Here is a 26,942-nt window from a genome sequence, read left to right as displayed (position 1 = left end):
ACACACACACACACACACATATATACCATCACCACCACGTGACGTCATTACGTCACCACCACGTGACAATATCATTGTCACGCGGTGGTGACGCTGAAAAACACAGTAGCAATACTGTGATAGACAAAACTAACTTTTATTGGGCGAACCTGTGCCCACAAGAACAGGCTACACTTATAGCACAACGATAACGGCGAACGCGGTCGGCGATCGTCGAAAATCTGATCAACGGGTCAAGCGCGTCGGCTTTTATACAGCAGTCACCGAATGTTTCAGACTAATCGTTCAGACCCGCGTGCCTTCCACAAAGTTCTACACCATTCGCGTCACGCGACGAAATCAGATAACACAAGGCTCGGGGACGAGAGACAGCCGGATTGAAGCATCGATAACTTTTCAGAAACTTCGGATACACGCAGGCGCATCCCATGCTGCGTGATTACATTTGTTAGGCGGCGAAACGTGGTCGCCCGATAAAGATAAGTGCACGTGTCAATATCCTATCTAGATCAAATATGCGTTATCTGGTATTCTAACAATCATTTAGATAGCACGTCATATAAACAGCCACGCTTTTTCTTAGAAAAACGGCACGCATACGAGACATAAATTGTACATGGCTTCTAGACGTTTCCGTTTGTATCTATCACAGACGATGACACATTCGTGGTTCACAGGGATGCTAGTGGTGTACACGTCGTATGCGTGAAAGCGTTTGTGTGAAACTCCAACAGGACACGGGCTCATATTGAGGCACACGCAGAATCTTGTCATGGGGCATGGATAAGTACAACATGGAGGTTGGTGTTTACGTTGAAATCATGCCTTCGATGGTAGAGGGCGCCTTCGGGGATAGAAAACAACATTGTACAGGTGAATGTCAGACCAGGCACCAATACGCGACCGGCTTAGTAGCTTATTTATGACACGAGCACAGACTTGTCGGGCTCTTGTTGGGTTAAATGAGATTACGTAATGGCCGAAAAGATTGCACCATCTTTTTGGACGTCGAATGGTGTAGGAAAGCTACCAAAAACTCAATTTAGAGGTTTATCGTCAATAAAACATACACTGCCTTGGGAACAAGGAAATTCAACGGTGAGCATGAACGGCCGCACAAGCAGGTTAAAAATGGTGCCAAAGCCGCGAAATCTTGCACGGAAAAGTCGCTGTCTGTGTTTTCAAGTTGTCTTAGCTGTTTTTATGAGCGCATTTTCATAATTTCTTGAAAATATCCACATGATTGCTAGGTGCAATGAGGGATGACATTTTTGTTGTGTGTTACTCTCTATAAACTAGGGACAGTATCGCAGGAGTAAAAGGGCCGATTTGTTCTTCAAACTATTGGTTCACTCTCGCAAAATATGGAGTAGAGTGAAATGCACTGTTAACGCCATCAAGAAGGAGAGAGTGAAAGCTTCTTTTCTCTCTGCCCTTCCCAGAGAGAGTAGAATGCGCTTCAACTATTGCGGCAATACAAAAGAAAACGTGGCGTGCTCTCCTGCGTCAGCTGTTGCAAGCTGGCCCTGAACATGGCCTATATCACTTATGCAGGCTGTAAAAAGACTACACCGTTTTGATTATAACACAATAGGCAGCCACAGTGCCGCGCGCACACAACACCGTGAAACAGCACAGCACCGGAAAAAGGTGGTCAGTCCAGTGAGTAGGAACGAAACCATCGAAAGGAGACCGTGTGTCCGACATCTCGTGTCGCCGTGAAAACAGGACAGTCGGTCGTCATTCGTTGCATATAAGAACAAATCCTGCCCGGTGAGTGAATTCTAACTTACGTGCACATGTTATCGCAAGGAAGTCGTCGCGACGCTTAGCCGACGCCACTGACAACGAACTAGGGAAGCGCGCTATGTCTCTCGATCTCAGTCGAAAGAGCCAGTCGTGATGTTATTACTTACCGAAATCCGTAACAGCTTTGAAAATCGGACACACCTCTACAACCATGGTATACATATGACCTCAGGTGTGTGGACGCATAACATGGATTGTTTACCAGCCCATGATTCCGAGCCTACGCGGAGCGCGCCTAACGAGCATTTTGTTTGTTTGAATTCATTCAGTTTGGCAGTCTACAGTGTACGTAACGCTGTTGAAGTAAGGAGTCACATAACAAAAGGCCTCATTTTGCTGCTGGCCTACTTTCGTTACACTAAGCTGCGCGCTTGACGGTATATTTCGCCCATGGGTAATCTGCGACCACTGAATATACGTGCAGCGCCTGTGCTAGTTAGAAACTTTGCCGCAGGCATTCAGCTGCACGCTGCAAGAGTTCTGTTGGACGAATTATATTGAACTTACTTAAAATACACGAGTAATTCCCATTTTAGGATGAATAGGACAGCTGCTTCTGCTCATGTATTGAAATGGTATAATTGTATTGCTGACTTTGTCTCATTTTACGGTTTTCGAGCATGGTGTACAAACTCGGTGAATTGCCAAGCGGAGAGTGATGCATTGGAATCGAATATAACGGCTACTGTGCGGAATTACAGTCGCAGGGGCGTTTTGCGTACGCGTACGGTTTTGTACAAGCCTGCGCATTTGCTAATATGAGCTGGCGCTTCAGATTTATGCAATATCAACAGTTAAATCAGCCTTTCTCAGGGGGTTACAAGCGTAATTTGTGCATTTTGCTACTGCATGGAAGATCAAAATGAGTTTATCGCTTTATTATGTTTAGTGCAGGAATAACTTATCAAAATAAGACCATGCCTTACTTCTGCGTTACCATCGTCCGTCCTACGCAAAACAAAGAGTTTCTGCAATAGACTATTACCTGCGCTCTAACTGCAGCTTTCACCCGTTCAAGAATTTAAAACGCTAGATTTCAAACTGCAGCAATAGTTGAGTCTGACTAAAATGAAATCCATTGCGTACTTCATCAATGGATATAGGTCCGCGCCTTTTATTAAGCTCAGATGCGCGCTGCAGAGTACTGTTTCTTCTTAGTCCTTACATGAGGGTAATAGTGCCATAATAAGCCTTGTTGCCCATTCTTATAGCCACATCCAGGAATATCTATTGAACTGGAGGACCATAATTTAAACCCTACTGAGCATCATGTTTGCAGATATGATCCTCGAATTATGGCGGGAGGAGTGGCGCAACCAGGAATGGAGTGGTGGAACACTGGGTACGTTGCTTAGGATGTGTCACAAGTGATGTTCGTGACACACCCGACTAGTGACAGACTTTGACATCTGACAATGACAAATATTTTATTTACTAGTGGGAGTATTTCAACATTGGTGCTGAGCCAGGATGAACTGTTGATTATTTGTTTATTCTTCAAGTGTAAAAATCGAATTTAGTTTAGCAGCTGTCTATTGCAGTCATTTAGATGTTTGGCGTGCATTTCAGTAGCAATACTAAGAGCTCAGACTTTCTTCTAGTGCTGTGAACGTATTTCTTGTGTTGATGTGGTTTTACACCATGTCCTCGTTATGACTACTGCACACAATTTTTTTCATGCACCCGCTTTATATAACTCAAGAAGACAGCTGCAAGGACACAAGGATGTTAAGGACCTAGTCCAGCATGACTCTAGGTGGTGCAGAGGAGTGCACTCCAAAGAATCAAAATACATTGCTATGCAATTTGGACGAGAAAACTGGAATGTGGAAATATTGGGAGTACCATTTGACTAAATATCACCAAAACTTTCAAAATACATTATGTCACACAAAGTTGAAAATTCACATGTGCTCAAGGCAGTCATCTTAACATGATACTTTTCGTAATGTCTCTGATGGGTAAGTCAAGAATAAGTACGCTTTCTGTAGACAAACACATTGCAGCAAGTGTCATTAAACAGCTAGAAATGTGTTTTACAAAAAAAGCTGATTAGTTTTGTAAGAAGGGACTCTTTTTGTCTTGTCTCTCAACAGATATATGAATGTGACCAAAAAATAGTGGTACAATAATATCGCAGAGCAGCTTAGTGCCATAATATATACTTGCAATGAGCACGGTGCCTATGTTTACTATAAAAAGCGACACCTCATGCTTGGTTAGCTGTTGACATAATTTAACAGCACGTAAATGTAAGGGTGAAAATACAAACCATGGTCCTCCTATATTGCAAACGCTAGCATGGAGCAGACAGTTTTTCATGCCTCCCTTTTTATTTATTGTTCACACTTAATTTTAGAAGTATGACTTCCTCTTAGTTTTCGGAACGAGGAAGCATTGAGGAGACAGTACCCCAGGCTTAATAAGTCATTATTTTTTTACGTGCATGCTCACGAAACCAGCTCATTAGAACCGCTCGCGGCGCCCGAAGTTCGAACAAGGAGCAAGGCCTTTAAATGTACACACGGTGGTGCCCACCTTACGTTCTAATTGGAAGCGAGAAAGTCGCTTGCAATTGAAAACTTAATTTGGCACACGTAACATAGTGGTTTCTCCATCTGTGAAGCAGTTACATGAGTGATTCCGGCAAGTATTTGAGATATTGATCAGGGTGACTCAATCTACTTGCCAACAAACTATGCTAGCGGAGCAAGGAATGTGTTCAATGCAAAGAACTGAAAGCATCTAGTTGGAACATTTGTTCATCAGTAGGCGGATATAAACAGAGTGTTAATGAAACAAAATACCATTAGCTTGATGGCTTCTGCAGACATAAATTTACAAGGCAAAATAATACTAAAGCGTTTTTGCACATAGTAAATTTCCGGATTTAATGAAATTCCAGGGTTTTACGTGCCAAATCAACTTTCTGATTATGAGGCACGCCGTAGTGGAGGACTCCGGAAATTTCGACCATGTGGGGTTCTTTAACGTGCTCCTAAGTCTAATTACACGTGTTTTTTTCGCCTTTCTCCTCCATCGAAATATAGCCGCCGTGGCCGGGATTCGCACCCGCGACCCCTTGTTCAGCCTAACATCATTGCCACTAAACACGGCAGGTCGATTTCTGGACTTGAGATGGAGTGCACACTGAGGCACTGTATTACACTCCCCAGACACATATATACTTGTTTTGAGACGAAGATTCTCTGATGTGCGAACATTTTTCTTACTTTAGCATAGCTTAACCACTCCAGTAGGAAAAAAAAGCTTTGGTATCAGGTAGTTGGTTCATTGTGCAAGTATATGCATAGCCGCATGCAAAGTCGACGTGGATGGAAGGGATATGTAAAACGGCATGGTGCCTTTCCCAATTCATTATTTCTTTCTTTGTTTGTCTTTTTGATGCACTGTTCTGCCTGTACTGATGCTTATATCGCCTTTGATGCATCATATTCATCACATATGATTTTTGGTCCACATATGAAATCAGAATATACATTAGTTAGATAGCATTTTCAACCACTCAAAATAATTGATTATGTAATTACGCAAACTGCTCGTAAGGAGTATAGCATTCATACCGTAATGCGGAATGAAACGCTACCATATGTGACAAGAAATTTGATGTGCAAGATTTTAATGGCAATACTCTTTGCAGTTTTATACCCCTTTGCTACACACTAGATAATGTTGTAAATTTAACCTAATTTATTTGTGAAAACGTCTAACGGATCCCTCCCAACAGCACCAGGAAACTACTTTGATTAGGACGCTTACCAAGTGGGAAATATGATACGCCTCTGTACCGCTTTGAGACAGGGCGGGATATTGTTGCTGCAGAACCACGACAAAACATGCTTAGAAACAATGGAGTGCAGTCCATACATGAATAACTTGTGTGAATTATTTATAACCAAAGGTACACCTGCGGCCTCACATGATAATATACGACACGTTTCAAAATGCACTGTACTGTCAGCCAGGAAGAAACATACGTTCTACAGGACATTATTAAATGAGCTGCTGTCTTAGAATATGGCACAAAAAAGGATCTTGCACAATTCATCTACGTCATCAAACCCAGGCTTAGCAGCTCATTTGGTAGCCTCTGCCACATAAGTGCTTGCGTTTTGTGCTAGAAATACGTTTGTTTGTCATTAATGTGGGACATACTTTTCTTCGATTCTAGTGTCAATGCTTTGTGAATTTTCATTCGTTTCTTCTATGCTTACCTTGCCATTATATACTTTATTTTTGAATATATGGAGCCAATTGAATATAAAGGATACTTCTACTATAATACTGATGAAATTTTATAATGATACTTCAAGTTGTTAGAAGATGTGTTGTGCAGTTCATGGGCGTCATTGTTATCTTTTTTTATGTCTATGTCAGTATGTTGTTCAAATTATATTCAGTTTGTCTTGTGATGGATAAAGACTTTGATCTTCTCAGAAAAAGAAAGCTTTCATTTGAGTAAATTGGCGACTACAGATTACATCCAATTAACCAAGCATAACTGCAGGAGTTGGTTATGAAGGAATCAAATATTCCCCACATGTAAGTATAGCGAATCCTTTCTAAAGGCCCGACTATACGTACGCGTTGTAACGCGTCAACACGCGCCGCGCTCAGTCAACGTTGTGTCGCGCTCTATGGCGGAAGAGGGCGCGCACCCAGACGATGCACTCGTTGCCACGCGTCGCTGCGCGTTTCTTCGCGGCGGCACAGTGTTTCTAGGTTGCCATGTTCGAGGACGCCTAGCATTCGCGTAACAGTCACGTTAAACAATGTGTTAAAGATGGCAATAAAACACAAGACGTTTTAACTTAAAACTAGTTTTCATATTTTAAAGAACATATTGTTACGTAGGAAGACGCAGACGAAAAGCTATGTACAAATATATTTACAAGGAAAATACGCTGCGCTTGGCCAAGAGGCAACAGCCCGCGCAAGCTTCTAACCATCGTCGTCGTCTTCACACTGCTGGCCTTTCGTGATCGCATATATTGTGCCATAGCACTACCCCCGGCTGCAAAAGCGCCGTCCCGGAGCGACTAAAGATCGGACTCGGAAGCAGTGTAGTAGGCCTTGAGCATATACTGACGTGTACGACATCACTAGATGCCACAGGAGAGGACGAGGTTGAGCCCACAGGAGCAATTTCGTAAGTCACAGGCGTCACCTGGCGCAGCACGCGGTAGGGCCCTTTGTATCGCGAAAGAAGCTTCCCTGAAAGTCCGACGTGACGAGAGGGCGACCACAGGAGCACGAGCGCACCAGGTGAAAACTATACGTCACGATGGCGGGCGTTGTACTGACACTGCTGAGTGGTCTGTGAGGCCGTAAGTCGAGCACGGGCAAGCTGGCGTGCATGGTCGGCGAGGGCGATGGCGTCGCGCGCATACTCGCTTGTTGAGACCGCAGCAGGAGGAAGTGCCGTGTCTAGGGGCAAGGTAGGTTCGCGACCGTACAGTAGATAAAAGGGAGAAAATCCGGCGGTGTCGTGCCGGGAAGAATTGTACGCAAATGTTACGTAAGGAAGGGCAATGTCCCAGTCGTGGTGGTCCTTGGAAACGTACTTGGCCAGCATATCGGTAAGAGTACGGTTTAACCGCTCTGTCAGGCCATTGGTTTGAGGATGGTATAAAGTAGTCAGTTTGTGTTGAATGGAACAGGAACGCACAATGTCAGCGATAACTTTCGAGAGGAAGTTTCGACCACGGTCAGTAAGCAGCTGTCGCGGGGCGCCATGAAGCAAGATAATGTCACGCAAGAGAAAGTCCGCGACGTCAGTGGCGCAGCTGGTAGGGAGAGCCCGAGTGATAGCGTATCGGGTGGCGTAATCAGTCGCGACGGCTACCCATTTGTTCCCAGAGGATGACGTGGGAAAGGGACCGAACAGGTCTAATCCAACACGAAAGAACGGTTCCACAGGGACGGTGATCGGCTGGAGATGACCGGCAGGTAGCACCTGAGGTGTCTTCCGACGCTGGCAGGGATCACAGGCAGCAACATAGCGTCGAACGGAGCGAGCGAGACCAGGCCAATAGAAGCGGCGGCGGACGCGGTCGTCCGTGCGGGTTCCCCAAGATATCCTGCAGTGGGTGCGTCATGCATCTCAAAGAGCACAGTCTGTCGTAGATGTTTTGGCACGACAAGAAGAAGATCAGGGCCATCAGGGAGGAAGCTCCTTCGGTACAGAATGCCGCCCTGGAGTACATATCGGCGAACGGATGCGTCGGTAGGTGTAGAGCGCAGACGCTCGATGAGTACTCGCAGCGATAGGTCTCGGTACTGCTCATCGGCGATGTTAGCGAAGGCAGACACAGAGAAAATGCCGTCGGCAGTACTACTGTCGGCGTCGTCAGGCTCGGCTACCGGGTAGCGAGACAGGCAGTCAGCGTCCTTGTGTAGTCGGCCAGATTTGTAGGTGACAGAGAACGAATATTCTTGGAGGCGTAAGGCCCAGCGACCAAGTCTTCCTGAAGGGTCTTTCAATGAGCATAACCAACAAAGCGCGTGATGGTCTGTGACAACGGAAAAGGATCGGCCATATAAGTATGGGCGGAATTTCGCAACCGCCCAAACTAGGGCCAGACACTCACGCTCAGTGATGGAATAGTTGCGCTCCGCGGGTGAGAGGTGCCTGCTGGCGTAAGCGATAACACGGTCGTGGCCACGCTGGCGTTGTGCCAGTACTGCTCCAATTCCGTGACCGCTGGCATCAGTACGGACTTCGGTAGGCGCAGAAGGATCGAAATGGGCTAGAACGGGAGGCGTTGTGAGAGTGTCGATTAGATGAGAGAATGCAGAGGCTTCATTATCGCCCCCACTGGAAATGAGCGTCTTTTTTCGAAAGGTCGGTTAGTGGTCGTGCTATGGCGGCGAAATGCCTCACGAAACGGCGGAAGTACGAACAAAGGCCGATGAAGCTGCGCACATCCTTGACACACTTCGGAACAGGGAGGTGCGTAACAGCATGGATCTTGCCTGGGTCCGGTTGCACTCCGTTCGCGTCAACGAGATGTCCAAGGACGGTAATCTGGCGACGGCCGAATTGGCACTTCGATGCGTTGAGTTGCAGACCAGCTCGCCGAAAAACGTCCAGGACTGCTGAGAGGCGCTCGAGGTGCGTACCGAACGTTGGGGAGAATACGATAACGTCGTCCAAGTAGCACAAGCACGTGGACCATTTGAAACCGTGAAGAAGGGAGTCCATCATGCGTTCAAAAGTGGCAGGAGCGTTACATAGGCCGAACGGCATCACCTTGAATTGATAAAGACCGTCGGGTGTTACAAAGGCAGTCTTCTCGCGGTCGAGAGCGTCCACGGCAATCTGCCAATAGCCGGAGCGAAGGTCAATAGAGGAGAAATAGCGAGCACCGTGGAGGCAGTCAAGGGCGTCATCAATCCGAGGTAGGGGATACACGTCCTTTTTGGTAACCCTGTTAAGGTGCCGATAATCCACGCAAAAGCGCCATGAGCCATCCTTCTTTTTTACCAGCACAACCGGTGACGCCCAAGGACTACGTGACGGTTCAATAATGTTCTTGGCAAGCATTTTGCGAACTTCTGCGTGAATAACTTGACGCTCAGCTGGTGACACTCGATACGGGCGGCGATGAATAGGAGGGGCATCGGCGGTATTATTGCGATGTTTGACAGCTGTAGTTTGGGCCAAAGGACGATCGTTAAAGTAAAAAATATCGTGGTAGGAAAAGAGAACGCGGTAGAGTTCACGAGCGTGCTCGGAGGGCAAGTCGGGGGCAATCATTTTCCGTAAGTCAGCGATGGTACAGTTTGTCGATTGCGATGGTAGAGGAGTATCGGATGAAGTGTCGTCTACTGCAATGGATGCTACAGAGTGATCCTCAAATGAGCAAAGTTGGGCCAGAGACATCCCTCGAGGCAGCACTTGTGTCGTCAAGGCAAAATTGACCACTGGCAGGGAGACGCAATTCGCCGTAATAGATAAAACTGTATGGGGTACTGTGATCCCGTGTGTGAGGAGGACGTCTTGCATAGGAGCCGCGATGTAGTGACCGTCGGGGACTGGTGGGGATGACGCTAGGTCAACGTAGGTCAGTGCCGAAGGTGGCAAGCGAATGAAGTCGGCGGAACTGAGGCGACTGGGGTGGGGTTCAGCAGGATCCAGAACAGGCAGGTCAAGGCGGAGAGTACTGGCGGAACAGTCGATGAGAGCAGAATGTGCGGAGAGGAAGTCTAAGCCGAGGATGATGTCGTGGGCACAGTGGGCGATGACTGTGAATAGCACGATTGTTGAGCGATCGGCGAAGGAGACGCGGGCGCTACACATACCAATTACGGGGGCTGTTCCGCCATCGGCGACACGGACAACAGGCGTCGTGGCGGGCGTGATAATTTTCTTGAGCCGGTTACGAAGGTCAGCGCTCATTACGGACAAATGCGCTCCAGTGTTTATGAGAGCAGACACAGAAACACCGTCGACTTGCACGTCTAGAAGGTTCAGATGAGTGGCAAAGTCAGTAGAGGATTTGGCGGCGTAGGGAGCAATGCAGCGTCACCTCGAGGCGCTGCATCGTCTAGTTTTCCGGCTGGGAGCGGCGTACGAAGGGAGTCGGCGAGTAGGAGCGACGGGGCTGGGGAGAGCGAGATTGTCGTCGTTGGGGCGAAGGCGAACGAGAATAGGGGCGGGTCATTGCAGGAGAATCAGTGGCGGCATTATCGGAGCGTGCGGCATAGGGACGAGAAGGGCCACCTGAGGGGCGAGAGTAGGCAGTATAAGTAGACCGGATCGGGGAACTCCAGCGACTACGACAGTGCCGAGAAATGTGCCCGATTCGATGGCAGTGGAAACAAATAGGCTTGTCGTCAGCAGTGCGCCATTCAGATGGGTTGCGGAAACGTGGTGGGTAAGAAGCTGCGGGACGGGGCGAAATCAAAGAAGCCGGGCGGGTATCAGGACGATGGGCCGAACAGATGGTGTGAAGACCCATGTTTTCAAACTCCTGGCGGACAACTGCCTGGATCAGTGAGACCGTGACTGCAGATGTGTTGGTGGGACTGGAGTCGAAGGCAGCCGGATAGGCGGCCTCGATCTCACGCCGGACGATCCTGGTAACATCGGCAGTGGGACGAGGAGCGTCGGCACAGGAAGATGTCGCTGGGGTGTTGGGCAGACGGGCAAACTGCTGGTCAATACGTCGGCTTTTGGCGAGTTCCAGGCGGCGGCACTCTTTTATAACAGCATCCACCGTGGCTACGTTGTTGCAAACGAGCAAGTTGAAGGCGTCATCGGCAATGCCTTTGAGGATGTGGGAAACCTTGTCTGACTCAGTCATGTGGGTGTCAACTTTGCAGCACAGAGTCAAGACGTCCTGAATGTACGTGACATAGGGCTCTGTTGACGTCTGCACACGGCCGGAAAGCGCCTTCTGCGCGGCAAGTTGTTGACCGTAGGGGTTGCCGAACAAGTCTCGAAGCTGTGTCTTAAGTGAATCCCAACTGGTGAGCTCATCTTCGTGCGTGCGATACCAAACTCGAGGTGTGCCACCGAGGTAAAAGACTACGTTGGCGAGCATAATAGTAGGGTCCCACCGGTTATTGCGGCTGACGTGTTCATACAGGCTGATCCAGTCATCGACGTCTTCCCCATCTTGGCCCGAGAATACGCCAGGATCACGGGGAGCGGGGAGAGTGATGTAGGTCGGCGAAGTGGCAGCAGGGGTCGGAGCCGGCGGAGTCGGGTTGTCGTCACCGGGAGCCATGAAGGAAGGCTCGACGTACCATCCACTGCGAAGCTCCGTGACGAGGTAAAGGGAACGTCCACCTCCACCAGATATGTTACGTAGGAAGACGCAGACGAAAAGCTATGTACAAATGTATTTACAAGGAAAATACGCTGCGCTTGGCCAAGAGGCAACAGCCCGCGCAAGCTTCTAACCATCGTCGTCGTCTTCACACTGCTGGCCTTTCGTGATCGCACATATTGTGCCGTAGCAATATTGAAGGACTTCTAATGCTTCAGTGAGCTCAAGTGCGACTGACTACGAGTATTGCGAACCGGGTGAAACATGATCACTCGCTTGCTGCATGCCCTACGCGTGCTGCATGCTGTGTCAGCTCTCGGACTTCGCATATTTCATTATTGATGCAGCCGTTACGGTTTATGACCAGCGGCTGCTGTCATCAACTGCCAAAACACGTGTGGAACGCTGATAACAACGCACGCAGCTTGCTCGGACTCCCCTGCACCTCGATCCGGAGTCGATGCAGAGTCGTTAGTGAAGTCATGCTGGTTCACTCTGGTCACGTGAGGCGCGTCGGGCGGGTGGCGCGGACGGCACCTTCCGGCGCTAGCGCAAAAATCATAGCAGTGCTAGGTCTCCACACCGCCACCCGTCGACACGCGACGCAGCCTCCGCGCCTGACGCCGTACGCGCCCAGACGCGGTACGGCGCCTGCAGCCGCGTACCAGCGCGTACGTCTAGTTGGGGCTTAACGTGACCATGGCGCTGCATCGTGAGCGGTTTCATACTATTTGGAAGCGAACTAGCACTCTGTTCTGAAGGAGTATAATACCTCTGTCAGTAGTAAAAGCACTCTGTTTGGGTGAGTAAAAACACTCGCTTTGGAGGAATAGAAGTACTCGGTTTGGAGGAGGACAACCACTCCGTCTGGGACAGTACGAATACTTTTGTGGAGAGAGTTTTAGCACTCGCCAAAAGTGTACTAGCACCCCCTTGCGATGGAGTAATAAAACTCTTTCAGGGGGAGTTCTACTCCCTCTAAAAGGGGGTCGATCTACTCTAGAAAAGGGAGTGAAATATGCTACAGGCACATATTCCCTCAAAGAGAGTTCCTCTTTGTTTTTAGAGTGTACGGTAAAAATATTGACCGGTCAACAGTAGCACATTCTATTGATGTGACTTTTTTCTTGATATTTACCAAATTTTACCGGCCTATTTCTTTTCTTCGATAGGCCTCAGCCAGCGAAAATCGCATGCAAAATGTACAATCTCGAAAATGCAACATAACGTGCGCACTGTTCTTAGCATTAAAACATGTATTCTTTGAGGTCTGTCTGGACTTGCTTCTTGAGGAGAGAGTTCGCAAAGATAGGTTTCACAGGTCTAGAGCGAGCAATTAATCATGAAGAAGGAAAAGAAGAAACCGTATAATGTCTTTGGGGCAGATCGAAAAGAAAAATAAATTTTGTGTGTTATGATGTATAATTTCGTGCGCTATTGGTAACGTAAAATTATAAAGTTTCTTTTTCAAAAATGACATTTATATTTTTCACAACCTTTGATAATAGGTACGCTCTAATATTAGGTTTTGAAAATTGTTTTTTATAGGTACTCACCAGATTACAGTAATATTTATGTTCCCTCTACATGATCTCCCAGCTAACGTTGGTCAAACTCTTTACAAAAGTTGTAAAATATACGACTGTGACATCGGCCGTCTTTCCTCATAATTTCTCTTCCGCCACCAGGATAATAATGTAAAAACTATCTGTGGTGCTGAGGGGGTTTATTGAGACCATCTCACACCTAAGAGAAATGTAGCAGCAGCGCCAAGGGCTCAGAAGAATATCATGCTGACTCCAAGGGAGGCGATGGTGACGAGGCTTCCGAGCATGTCGATCTTTTTCTTTCCAAGTTGCCGTGCCATTGAACAGTACCCATCCTGGTGATCTAGCGGGAGGACGAGGTCAACGCATTCTAACGCGGCTTAAATCTGTCAACGCGCACAGCCATTCACTCGCGACGATGGAGAACTGAAGACGCCGTAACGATTTCGATCATGTAATTGAATGGAGGTATTTCCACAACCAGGCGGTATAGACCATGCTACTAGAATTGAGCTTGGATAAATGGTCATTCGCAGAAAGAGGGACCAACAGCCACTAGAGGGAGTCGATAGATAGAGTGTCAGGATGTTGGTTTACGTCGTGGTACTTTTATCGGCGGTGACGATAAGCAGATGTTGAAGAATGGGCGAGTTGTCGGCATTCCTCGGCATGTTTAGGGATACGCAAAGCCTGTGAGCACTCGTCAGGATGAGGACGGTATGGTAGAATTGTGTAGGTGGGGCGGGATGGTTCGCGGTCCTTCTAGCAGAGAGCGGTTACAATAAGGTAGTGGGTTGCGAGGCGGCCTTGTAGGCCTGTGCCATTAACCGGAGCACAAAATCCCAGTTCGAGAGGTCCGACGCAAGATGCATTGACAGCATGTCGCTAAGAGTTCTGTCAAGCCACTAGTCTGCGGATGATATGCGGTAGTCGTAAGGCCAATAATATAACGTTAAAAAAAGGGACTATACACAATAACTGAGAGGAATATCTGACCTCGATGGCTCAGCAGTTTTTTAGGCACAGCATGGAGGACAACAAATTCGCGCAGGATGGATGAAGCGCCGTCACGACCTTTTGCAGCAAGTGGTGCTTTCGGTATACCGTGTGAAATGATCCATGACGATAACGATCCAACGGTTCCCAGCAAGTGCACACGAAACAGGTGCCCATTAATGAGTGCTAACACGGACAGACCCGCGAACAGGGCAGGGAAGCAACTGCATGGGGTGGCGGGGAGGCGAGGTATATTGTTACGGCGGGAAAAGGGTACAAGGTCGTCGACGGTGATGACGACGAAGTGGCAACAGTCTCTCGGGATTCGCGGCTGCTGTTTATATACGCCGAGTAAATACACCGTGAAAATTGTTTCATACCTGTGACATTTTGATACAGGTGCGGGGTAATCAACGCAGAATCTCCATGAGCCGTCCATCTTTTAGACCAGCACGACAGTGGACGCCCAGGGACTTCAGGATGGCTCATCGCCATTCCCCTTGAACATCCCAAAAGGCCGACCGTAGAAAGATCGGTGAATTCTTTCAAAGAACCCATACTATGCCCAGACACACTTTTTCACTTACAAAGTAATTAGTTCGAAGCTTTGTGAGAGCACGACTAGCATAGGGTGGCCACGTATTCGCCAACGATACTGGTACGCAGGCCGAACACAGCTCCAAGAGCGATACCGCTCGCATCAGTGTGAACTTCTGTCAGTGCGCTTGGTTCCAATCGCGTAAAACTCACAGACGTAAGCAGCCGATAGAGAGAACGTAAAGAGCATCACATGGCACGTAGAATGTGCGTGGTCACCATGTCAAACTTGGTTTTGACTTGCGGCTTAGGAAAATTCGTAACTAAACGTCGGAAACACGAAAATAGACCAATGAAGCTACATGTTGCCTCGAATGTGGCCTGCTTCGGAAACTTCAATACGGCACGGAGTTTCGAAGGATCAGGGATATTGCCTTTTTCGCAAATAAAGTGGGCTAAGATATTCAATTTTCAAGCTGCAAATTCGTTTTCTGTGCTCGAGTTAAGCTGTAGGACTGCGTTCTACAAAGTAGTCGAAACTTATTGTAAACGCCAAAAATGGTCCGTCAAATCTGAGAAAAAACAAGTGAACCTCATGAAGGTACGCGGCCTCATTCCGCGCAAGGTGCCATTCATGGTCTCTTCGAAAGTGGCTGGTACATTCCAGTGACCGAAGGGCATAACAGTGATTTCGTATAAAGTGTCTAATGTTGCAAGCATGGTTCTTAAACGGCCAATAAACAACGCAGAGGTCGAGATTTAGTTGTGGTGTCGCAGTTGTGCGCGAGTCTGAAACGGATACGGAACAGCGAGAATTTTTCGAGATGGTGCCGTAATAGGGGAGTTACACGCGTCTGATGAACCAAACGCGCCCCTCGCTCGCATTCGATATTCTCCGTTCGTCGCCGTGTCTCCTCCTCGCAGAGTGACGCTCATGTCACGTAACAAGCGTCATAGCCAACGCGCTTTTGAACTACTGTCCACTTCCAGTTACCGCGACTCCGCGCTTCTCGGCTACCAGTTGTTGGTACTGTGCCAGCCTGTGCTTCTGCGAAGCGTGCTGCTATGCAAGCTATATCGTGTGCACGTCCACATATGCTCTTTAATATAATGGATCCGTACGCACTGGCTGTTAGCCTATTTTGCGGTAATGGGATCATCAATGCTAGTGCGCGTGCGGTGTATGCGTAATGAATAGGAATTCTGAGGAGAACGTTTGCTGCAGGGAGGTGACAGAAGTCGTTGCTAATGGAAACGATGACTGCAGGCAGCTGGTGTCGCATCGTTTCGTTTTTGCAGTCGGCACTTTTGCAGCTAAGCACTGCGCGCGGATGCTTTCGACCTATTGCAAAGCACTGTCTGACTGTTGGCGCATCTAATCGCAGCGCTAAGGACGTCTGTGTTGGAACGCGAGCTATATGGCACTTGCGTAGCGGGCAATAGATACCGATTTGCAAGTGCGCACGAGCGAGCAGTGTAACGAAAAAGAGTAGGGAGCGCGCGTACCTGCTAGCAGAATGACCGGAAGTGTTAGGTTTTTAACGCGACAGCATTAAGGAGCTCGTGTCCCAGAAAAGACGCTGTCGGTGGCGTTGGCCATGAGCGATAAATCATGGGAGGCACTTCATGAATAAAAAAAATAACTTACAAGATGGATAAAAAGCGGTACAAAAGCGGCTCTAGTGGATGCGGTGTTGCCTTAGAAACGAGCCGTAGAAAGTTATACTGCGGTGTATATGGGTAATTATGAACATGTAACTTACAGAAGTCCCAGTTACACGAGTAGCGAAGTGTGTTTCCGCTACTGCTACATTTCTTCTGCACTTTCCACACACGCAGAGCCATCTTGCGGCAAACGCAGAAGACCCCCTCCCCTCTATGTACGGCGCTGCCCCAGCAGGTGGCGCGCCATGCGCGTTGGGGCTGTGCGGGGACCGGTGCGAGGCGCGTTGCTGCCCGGACTCCCTCCCTTTTGACGACGCTTCGCCGTGCTTCCTCACGGGTTGCAGAATCAAGCGTCGTTCCTTTCTTTAAATCACTATCTGTCTCTCTCTGCCCGTGCCTATCACAACGTTTGGCTGGCGTATATCGTTTCCCCCCCTCCGAGACACCGAGTTCTTTGGTTCGTTCCGCTTGCTCAGGCGCACGTTTCGTTGCTGCGCCGAACGCTGCGTTGCTGGACGCTCACCGCGTGATTGGTGGGTGCAAACTCCGATGCGGGGCGCCTCGTAAGTGATCGCTGCGCCGTAGCGCATTGTCTTACACCCCTTGGCGGGTCGACGGGAACGCTGTCACGTTCCACTCTTAAAGGCGAAGCTTAAGCGTCCTCCAATTTTAGTTCAACCGACGGCAGTGTCTATTCCTGGTGACATTGCCAGGCGAACCCTGCTGACATCACGACGAGTGCTGAGGACCCCGAAAAAACACGGCGAGTGTAGCACGGGATTGTTTTCTCTCTTTTTTTGTGTGTGTGGTGAGCACGCGGCGCGTAGCGCTGCTGTGTTTGGCAGCGTTCACGGCATGCTTGACGGCATTCTGAACTTGACGGTCCTGTTTACTTGAAATGTTGAAAATATAATAATAGTGGTTTGGAAGTGTTGGAAGTGGGCCCTTTAACGGTCAGCGCCAACTACGGTACCTGCCAGTATCCGAAACATGAGTCGAATGACGGGGGAAAGATCTGCTCTTTGTAATCTATCGAAATAGTAAAATATACGTGTCAAAGGATATACGTCCTCGTACGCCAATTTTGTTAACTCGTCGATTATCTACGCAAAATCATTAGGCATCGTCTTTCTTTTGTTCAGATAAGAATTCGGGATGCGCAAGAAGTAGTAGAGGGCTGTGCGTCGCTGCGTTTCAGCATGTTGACCAGTTGGTTATCGATAACGCATCTTTTGTTCACGGATAAGTCGGTTAAAGACTGTCTAATCGGTGCATTGCTCGCATTGTCGAGAGCGTGTGAACCACTCATTAGACAGTTTTTGAATAGCGTTAGTCGCCTATTTACGTTAAGCGCAACCTTGTGGGACATTGCGATGCGCTTCTACACGACATTTAGTTTACCGTGTGGGAAGGCCAACGTGGGAAGGGTTAGAAGACAGAGTGCCGTCTGGTACCTTGTGGCAAATGTCTCGAAGTCCAGTCAATCCGTTAGCCGACAAGCGGTTGCTGCTATGCGGGCACGTCTAGTTTAGGCATACCGTCGTCGGAATCATCAAACATTTTCAGAAATACGATGTGCTATGCACTCGAAGCCAACATTTCATTTAGTTTAGAGGCAGCGAAAATTCATATCAAGAGTTACTGGGGATAAACGAGAGCGATAGCATAGCCATGGCAACAATTCAGGCTGAAGCGGGCAACAGGGGTGCGGCCAGGTTGGACAACACTATTTATTAGCGTGCGTAAACATTACGAGCGTTAAACTCGCTATTCATGCATCTTATCTAGGCGCACGTAAGCTGCAGAAACTCAATAACGTTTGGAGCGCGCGCAATGGTGACAATGCTATGTCTTAACGTGCCTAATGCCTCCACATTTTGTGGCAAACGCTATTCTAAACCAGTTTATTGTGCGGACCAATGAAGTCGCTGGCCCAGCCGTTTCTGCGCCCTGAACACTGTCCTTAGTTTTCTTTTAGGAGGATTTAGTTTTCCTGTCACAGAGGGCACTGCTGATGCTGCATAGGCATGGGATATTAAGATATTCAAATTAGAAAGGATATCGCTATATGCGGCTTTTTCAGACATTACAGGAGCAACGTAGAGCGCAACAACGCAACAAATGTTGCGCTACAATGTTGAGCGCAACATTTTGCGGGGTATTCTGGAAGACGAAGGCTTAGGAGACGATCACACACAGCTTTTGAGAGAGCTTTACCTATAAAATACCGTTTGGGTTGTATGAAACGGCATGAGGAGCGAGTACAAATTTAATATCAGCAATAGAATTAGGCAGGGGGTGCCCTTTATCCTGACTGCTGTCTATGATGTCTACGGTGAGGATGGAAAATGTGCTAGAGGGAAGTGATAAAGGGTTTAATCCCTCATACAAACAGGCAGGTACACTAGTCGAGCAGCAGTTTCCTGATTTGTGTTACGCGGACGACCTTGTATTGCTGGCTGACGAGCAAACTGATATGCAACTGCTGGCTGATATCTGTGGACAGGAAGGTGAGAATTTAGGTCTTCAATATAGCGTCAAAAATGAGGTGTTATGATGTTAAATGAAAACAGCGGACATACAAGTCAGGAAGTTCCTCGCACAAAATAATATAAATACCTGGATATGTAGATTAACGAAGGCACTACACACACACACACACACACACACACACACACACACACACACACACACACACACACACACACACACATATATATATATATATATATATATATATATATATATATTTATATATATATATATATATATATATATATATATATATATATATATATATATATATATATATATATATATATATATATATATATACATATATGTATATATAAACACAGGAAACAACAATAAAAGTAATGGGGCAGGGAACTGCAGTCGTAATGAAACACATCCATAGTATGTGAAAAGGTGTATGGTTGCAGCGCTTACATTTGGAAATGTGGTTGTTTTCTTGAAATCAGGGGTACAATCGGGACTTTAACCAAACGTCATTGAGATGCCTCGCATTGGGTGCTCCCGGGAAAATTACAAATCACGCAGTACCGGGTGATAAAAGTTTTGAAATGAGGGAAGCGCACAGTAGAATTTATTATGAAGAACGACTGAGGAATATGGAAGGAAGTAAGTGGGCTGGGAGAGTGTTCAGGTTACATTGATTAGGCTGGGAGAGTGCGCAGGAAAAACACTGATTCACAGTGGAGGAAAAGAACTAGGAAGCATGCCAGCAAGTATTTGGTCTTCACGGTGAGCAACATGGCAACAAAGGACGTCAGGCTGAAAGTCAGAGAGGCTGAGATAATCTCATGGGTGGCAGCAATGAAAAAGAAGCCTGTTGTGAGTAAATACTTAAGAGGAAAGACGAAATCAGGAAAGAAACATTTTATGGGAGAACAAAGCCAAGCTCATTACTTTTCAAAGCGAGGTCAAGGTGCCTTAGAACACGCACTTATAAAGCGAGATTTAAGGAGGAAGGAGAATCACGTGGTTGCGGCGGTAAAGCTAGGGAAACGATGGAACATGTTTTATTAGAATGTGAAGATATCTGCCCAGTGGTCAATTTAGTGACCTTTGGCCTCCTTGAAGCTCTAGGGTTCAGTGAGTGCAGGGTGAAATTAAACATGTCGCCAATAGAAATTACTAAGAGGCGAATAGGAAGTTTGGTGGAAGAAAAGTATTGAAGCGTCAAACAATGGAGGCGTATAAAATAAACTTGTCAATAGGGGTTCAGAAGCTTTCTTTATGGGAATTTCGCTTGTTTTTTTGTTTGCTTTTCCTATGGTAAGGACATTAGTCAATATTGTAAAAAGAACTTGTTGGAGCAGGCCACCCCCTCGTTCGAAAGGGGACGCTCATGGCATCCATCCATCAATGCATCCAGGTGAATTTGCTGGCGGTGAGGCGAAGTTGAACGCCAAGTGGGAATTGCGAAATGCCGGCTCGGCGTAGGAAGAAAAGCCAAGGCCGCCCGAAGAATGATGCGCTATTAGAAGTGCAGCCCATAGGTTGACCAGGATATACGATGTTGCAGGCCTGCAGGTATACGGAGGCTTGCGATGCTGCTCGAGTAAACCGCCACGCAGGGCGCTGCGGGCATCTATGCTTGGTCCACTTTTCCTTAGGTTACAGTGAATAATTAACATCCCGGTGGCTCGTGCAACGCAACAGTAAAAATTGCTCTAAAACGGACATGAGTGTATTATATTCGGTAGCGAAATCGGGCATGCGTGCCTAAAGGGCTCGAAAACACTATACCTTTATGGAAAAAATTATGCGCAGGCGAAACCATTAGCACCTGCGGCACCTAATAGTCAGTGCCAGAGCGATAGGCGGTCATCCAAACTATGTTTTTTTTTGGAACGGGGCAGTCACCAGCTGTTGCGAAATAAATGGTTGTTTTTTTGGGGGGCTTATGAGTGCAACGTTAGTGTGTATGCGTCACTTTGGCGTCGTGGCTTTTCTCAGTTCGATGACATTGCTAGATTGGCACGTAAAATAGGCACAGCCCTAAAATTTTTTACCAATAACGGAGGGTTATTTGGAAAAAAGACTTGCAACTAGAGATAAATGTTTTTCTTTTGTCTCGTCTCATAATGCCTAATCAGTGGATAAACGTCATATCAAATGGGGCATTTTCGAAGTTGTTGTGACGTCGCGTGGCAGACAGGCGAAGTTCTGGTGCCCGACAAATTTTGACCAAAGGGCAGGGCCAGTGGCAGGAATGGAATAGAAACAGATTGGAATCGGTTTACGTTTTGGCGCCCATAATCTGATTCAGATTTTGTGCAAACACATTCAAGAAACTCTTCTGTGTTTTAATAATAGGAACGCCTGGGGTCGATTTATTATGACAAGGTCCGCATCATCATTTATTATAATTCTCAGCGAAAAAAAATCTCGCGAATGCCACGGAAGACGACAGACAGCGCGAATGTCTGTTGAGCCATGCATTCCCTTGTGTGCAAATTTTTCGTCTGCCAAAGCATTTCCTCTTATTACGCTCAACAACCTCTGCTCAATACCGCCTATGCAAGTTTTTAGTATGACTAGGCAAAAACGTGCGATGACACACTTGTGGATTTAAGAGACGAAATCAGCTTGCAGTTCAAGAACACGTGCATGCCCTCTCGTGAGTACGATTGACCAGGGGCTTAAGCAAACGCCACGAATATAGCGTTTCAAAGGAAAACGTTACTGTGAGTCACAATTTGATTTATTTTTTATTCTCTAACCATAAAACTTATTTTTCGCTGTTGTTTTCTTTACATAACTTGAAAATGATAGTGCGTAGTATTTGCTACAACAACCCGGTTATAATCGCGGACAATACTTTGTGGTGACGAAGAGATATCTATGGGTGCTAAGCGTCTGCACGGGTGTTACCGTGCCATGAAGTGCGGGAGCGTCTTACAGCGCTTTTGGTATCTTGGGCAGATACTGATCGGCATAGCTTCCACTCGATGCGGATTCGCATAATCACGGACATGATAAATAATGCCGAAAAATAAGTAAGCTTTACCACTCACTTCTGTATTTTGTCTTAGTTTGTTGTTGCAAATCAAGTGCTTATGTTTTGTCCTCCGCAGATTGAAGTATCACGGATAGAATTGTGATTCTTCTTCGAGAAGCACGCTCAATTGAGCGCACATTATTTTCGTAGCTCTTGCTCCATTGGTACAGAAAGATTACCGCCAGCATTCAACCTTAACGCAAACGACACAATACAATTAGTTTCGATAATGCATTCCAATCGAGAAAGACAAGCAATGGATAGCGCCTGCTTGTTCAAGCTCACAAGGTGATTGCCCCCAAAATAGTGATTACATAACTTCCTGCTACTGGTACTACTAGTTCTTGAACACGTAGGTTATAAATGAAACCAATTATTACAATCTAAACAAAATGGCTGATGATCACCGGGATTGCTGTTCATCTCGCAGGTCCTAAGGCGAAGGCAAGAGGTCCTCAACGATACGGTAGACTCTGAAAACATTGCCGACTTAGGGGGAACAACGATGGCGTACTCCGCGTTTAGGTCGCTGCCGGCCTCAAAGAGAGAAACTACGCTGCCTGGCGTCACCATGACAGCGAACCAGCTATTCTTCGTCGGCCATTGCACCCCATGGTGTGAGGAACAAACAACGAAACCACCGCGCTGGCTCTCTGGCCGCAGTAAATACGCACCTGGCCGCTCTCGGTGCATCGTGCCACTCATGAACATGCCCGAGTTCTCGGATGCTTTCCACTGCAAGCGGGGGTCGTACATGAACCCGTCAAACAAGTGCAAGTTCTGGACCTGAAAGTGTGACAGCCAACGCGTTCGTTGTGTCATTTTCTACGTGTGGTTCTATATAAATTGTAGGTTCTGTCGGTAGTAGAATAGATAAGGTTGCCAACCCAGCTTTTGTGCGCCTGTGCACATACACTCGCCTGTGTGCGTTTCTCGCAACGCAGCTGCTCGAAAAATGGAATAACGTGTGGATAGTTTTGTCATTGGTGGTAATAGCGGCAGTACACAACTAACCCCAACTCAGTCAAATATACCATGTTTTGTTTTGAAAGCTCTCTTGGAACGCTATCTGAAATCATTTTCCCACTCGTTTAAAGAAGACCCGCCGCGGTTGCTCAGTGGCTATGGTGTTAGGCTGCTGAGCACGAGGTTGCGGGATCGAATCCCGGCCACGGCGGCCGCATTTCAATGGGGGCGAAATGCGAAAACACCCGTGTACTTAGATTTAGGTGCACGTTAAAGAACCCCAGGTGGTCAAAATTTCCGGAGTCCCCCACTACGGCGTGCCTCATAATCAGAAAGTGGTTTTGGCACGTAAAACCCCATATATTATTATTATTATCGTTTAAAGAAAGAAGTAAAAAGCAAAAAATGTAACCTTCACGAAGTTTCGGATATCGAAATGTTTCCCACGAAGAAATACTCACGCATTTGAAATGTTTGCGCGGTCATATCTACCAAAGCGGCCATGCGGCAAAGTAATAATAATATATAATATTTGGGGTTTTACGTGCCAAAACCACTTTCTGATTATGAGGCACGCCGTAGTGGAGGACTGCGGAAATTTTGACCACCTGGGGTTCTTTAACGTGCACCTAAATCTAAGCACACAGGTGGTTTCGCATTTCGCCCCATCGAAATGCGGCCGCCGTGGCCGGGATTCGATCCCGCGACCTCGTGCTCAGCAGCCCAGCACCATATCCACTGAGCAACCACGGCGGGTATGCGGCAAAGTCATGCATACAAAACGGTCAGTAGAAATGAGATAACCTCAAAAAAAAAAACGAAAAATGCTCACATTGCAACATTACAGACGAAGCACTAGTGTATGTGAAATATATGGCTTAATTCGTTAGTGCACTTAAAATTGGGCATGTGGGTTGCCGATGCTCAAACATTGTGACACATACTCGAGGCGTCTCCTGATTGTAACGTCGCTGATGCATCGCAGCAATCTGTAAGGTGCAAAGTAGTCTTTGCTACAGTTTCTCGCTTATATTGGGGTGGCGAGCAGTTGTTTATGCTCAGAGGTTGCCAAGACAATATGCAACGCCTTTTTGACATCCGTTGGAGAAGCCACTCAAGATTCTCTGCTTGTATGGTTAGGGCTGCGTTTATCACCGTCTGATGTGCACAAGTTCTAATTCACGGACTTCTTCGGCCTGATGATCAAGTTTCTCGATATACGGGATAGCATTGTTCTGATTGTTGGACGGAAGCACAGTGTTCCGAATCGGGCCACCGATGCTAGTAAAGTCGATATTCGCCATCTTAGTCATGTACCCACCTTTTTGACTAAATATTACCGGCCTACCATCTGCTAACGTAATGCTCAAAATGTTTTGAACCATCACTCATTTCGCAGACCGTAGATATCTTTAAAGCAACGTTGTTATACCCAAATATTCAGTCCCGTTAGGTCATTCATGACAGAACACACATTCTAGATTGTAATTTCATTCTAGCAATGGTTAGCATGGCTTTATGGCTCGATAATACCCACAAGCTGCACTTTAAAAATTGTTTAGTCGCCTGGCGATTTCCTTCTCATAATCAGGTACATTCCCGGTCAGCTCCTGGGACGTTCCTCAATTTCGCCTACTAAGGAAATTCCGTAGGAAGAGATTGATATTTGAAGCTTTCAAGCGGGAGCTGCATGAATAGCTTCTTAGGCCCACGCAGTGCTGGAATTTCATGCGAAATCCCGTGTAAAGCAAGGGGAAAGCGAACAGGCAGTGAAAACCTGGGAAACAAATTATCACGGTGCTTGAAATGCAGTGTCTTATATGACCATGGATTTAGTGCAATGATATGAATGGGTGACATAATCGGACTAGAAGTGCTTAGCGGTGCGACGCATTCTGCACAGAAAAACGCTACTTTATCCATATTGAGCATGTAGTTTTCCTGTGCTGTTTTAAGTGCACATACCAGCAGTGACTCACTCAAGTCCAGACAATTTGCGTGCATGAGCCGAAACATTCCCGGTGCCTGCAGAGCTTAAGAAGAGAAGCCGTGCGGAACGCGAGAGCTAGAAACGGATAAAAGAAATGTAGTTTGTCTTTGAAAAAATGACCGTACCCCAAGAGGTGAAAGAAAATCAGAATGAGCCGCGACAAGAAGGCAAGTAAAAATTGCTGTGACATGAACAAAATCCGAAGTCCCGTGCCGAGGAAATTGCCTTGGTGAAATCAAGTGAACCTTGTTGTCTTATTTGACCTCGTGCATAAAATATTTGTATTTGTAAGAAAGTCAGCCTGGGGCACCGTTTACTTGGCGATGATACAGAAAAACTTTGTAGTCCACTCAACCGAGCATCATTTGAACCACTACGTTCTATATAAACATTGCGTCGTTATTCTTACCGCTAACAATGTCTTTAAACTAGCAGTACCTAATATTGTATAAGTAGCAGCTATTCTTGTACTCACCAAACATTGTTACTGTCTAGTTTACCTGAGCGGAGTTTATATTCATTTTTTGTTTGTGCCTTAGCTAACATTGTATAATAGCAGCAATAAATATTTCCTTTTTTTCTTATAACATACTAGATTCTTGTAACATGTTCAAGCTGTTCTTACCATGCAACTCGGCAATGGTTGTTGTCTTCAGGGTAATATAAAAGAAAAAAATATTTCCTTTCACAGAGACGACCTATTCCTTCGATTCATGGCCAAAAATAGCTGGAGATGTTATTACTGCAAATTCATTTATGTGTAGATGGAGCTACAAGAAGCTGTAATCCCGGAAACGTAGCTGCCAGTTCGTCTCTTCTCGATTCCGCAAGCATTTCATGAGCTGCGACAGATATAACTCCCTGCTCTACTTCCTGAAATTCTGGTTTGAAAAGTGTAGTCCATCCCTTTATTGATTTCGCGTCCCTAAAGGTGTCATATGCGACGCCATATCATCTACGATGGTGTAGAGAAAAGGTTCATGTAAGACACAACATACAACAATGAACTCTGTTACTCCATAAACTGATTCAAAATTCGCATAAGGAAGCTGCTAAACCCTACGTTCCAAAAGACCACATGCAATATCTATTATAGGCCTGGCAGATCTGCCTGTTATTTAGGCCACTGAAAACGGATTATGTTAGCATAATTATTATTTGGTGGTAGAAGAAACTTATCATAGGCGGTACCTGCGAGCAGGTGTTCTTATAGCGAAGCTGTATAGGGCTAGCCGATTCTTCCGTCCGTTCGTCTGTCGCCTGCACGCCGAAAACTCCTCCTGCACAACCCCATGCGCGTGCGCAGAAAAAAAAAAAACGCGCGCGATTGGCAGCACCAGTAGGGACGTTGCTGTCTTCCGTCGATGCCGAGTGCGCACACAGCAGTTTATCTCCTGCCCCGTAAAGGGTAGGCCACGCGTCATACGTAACCCAGAGCAGCAGGCAACTTTCGATCAGCAACGCCGCGAGCAGAACCGAAAACGAGCTCCTCTACGCCGTGCCAATGCTGCAGCCCAGGCGCAAGAACAGGCTCGTGCAGCCGAGCGCAAGCAGCAACTGCGTACCGAGGATCTAGCAGCCTACCGAGCCGTCCTTTAATGAACTATCAGGATTTAGCCAGTGATAAAAACCGGCATAGCACGTTCCAGCTTCGCTCGCTAGCTATGTGTGCAGAGGGCCTGGGCGGTGATATTATTTTTTATTTATTCAGGACGCCACTAAAGGCCCTTTAACTGAAGCAAATGTTCTTGCACTTCACATGTAACTGGCCGTTTTCAATGAACCACAAGTAGTCTCCAGGCACCAGTGTCTCGAATTTTTCTAGATATATATCTTCTAGATATATTCTTGAATATATCTTAGAACATTCATCTGGGGTCATATAACTCCAGCATAATAGCTGCGGCTGAAACAGCCCTGAGAAGGAGGATGAAAAGAATGACGTGCTACACCCTCTTTTTTCTTCACGTGCTTTGCCACAAAAATGCTACCGTACGTCGGGTGATATCGTTTGTGCAATGGTTAGGACGTTTTCGTGCGCGTACTCTCACGACTCGAGCAGTTTTTCCAGTGACGAGTTGGCTGCGTTAACGCACGTTTTTGTCCGA

At 46.8% G+C, this 26,942-nt stretch overlaps 1 protein-coding gene across 3 annotated transcripts in view; it reads left to right on the top strand.

The window, feature by feature from the left end:
- The window catches only part of LOC135911672 (endothelin-converting enzyme 1-like), a 181,356-nt gene extending 158,427 nt beyond the window's left edge, over positions 1 to 22,929 (top strand). For all 3 annotated transcript variants that reach the window (XM_070533815.1, XM_070533813.1, XM_070533814.1), the window contains one exon: positions 22,309 to 22,929. In XM_070533815.1, the coding sequence (XP_070389916.1) occupies positions 22,309 to 22,668 (360 nt within the window). In that variant the 3' untranslated portion in view covers positions 22,669 to 22,929. The remainder of the gene's footprint in view (positions 1 to 22,308) is intronic.
- Positions 22,930 to 26,942: the final 4,013 nt, after the last annotated feature.

This window comes from Dermacentor albipictus, chromosome 2 (genome assembly GCF_038994185.2).
Source record: "Dermacentor albipictus isolate Rhodes 1998 colony chromosome 2, USDA_Dalb.pri_finalv2, whole genome shotgun sequence".
NCBI lineage: Eukaryota > Metazoa > Arthropoda > Arachnida > Ixodida > Ixodidae > Dermacentor > Dermacentor albipictus.
Note: the sequence above shows the minus strand (reverse complement) of the source record. Positions and strands in the feature narration are given on the sequence as shown.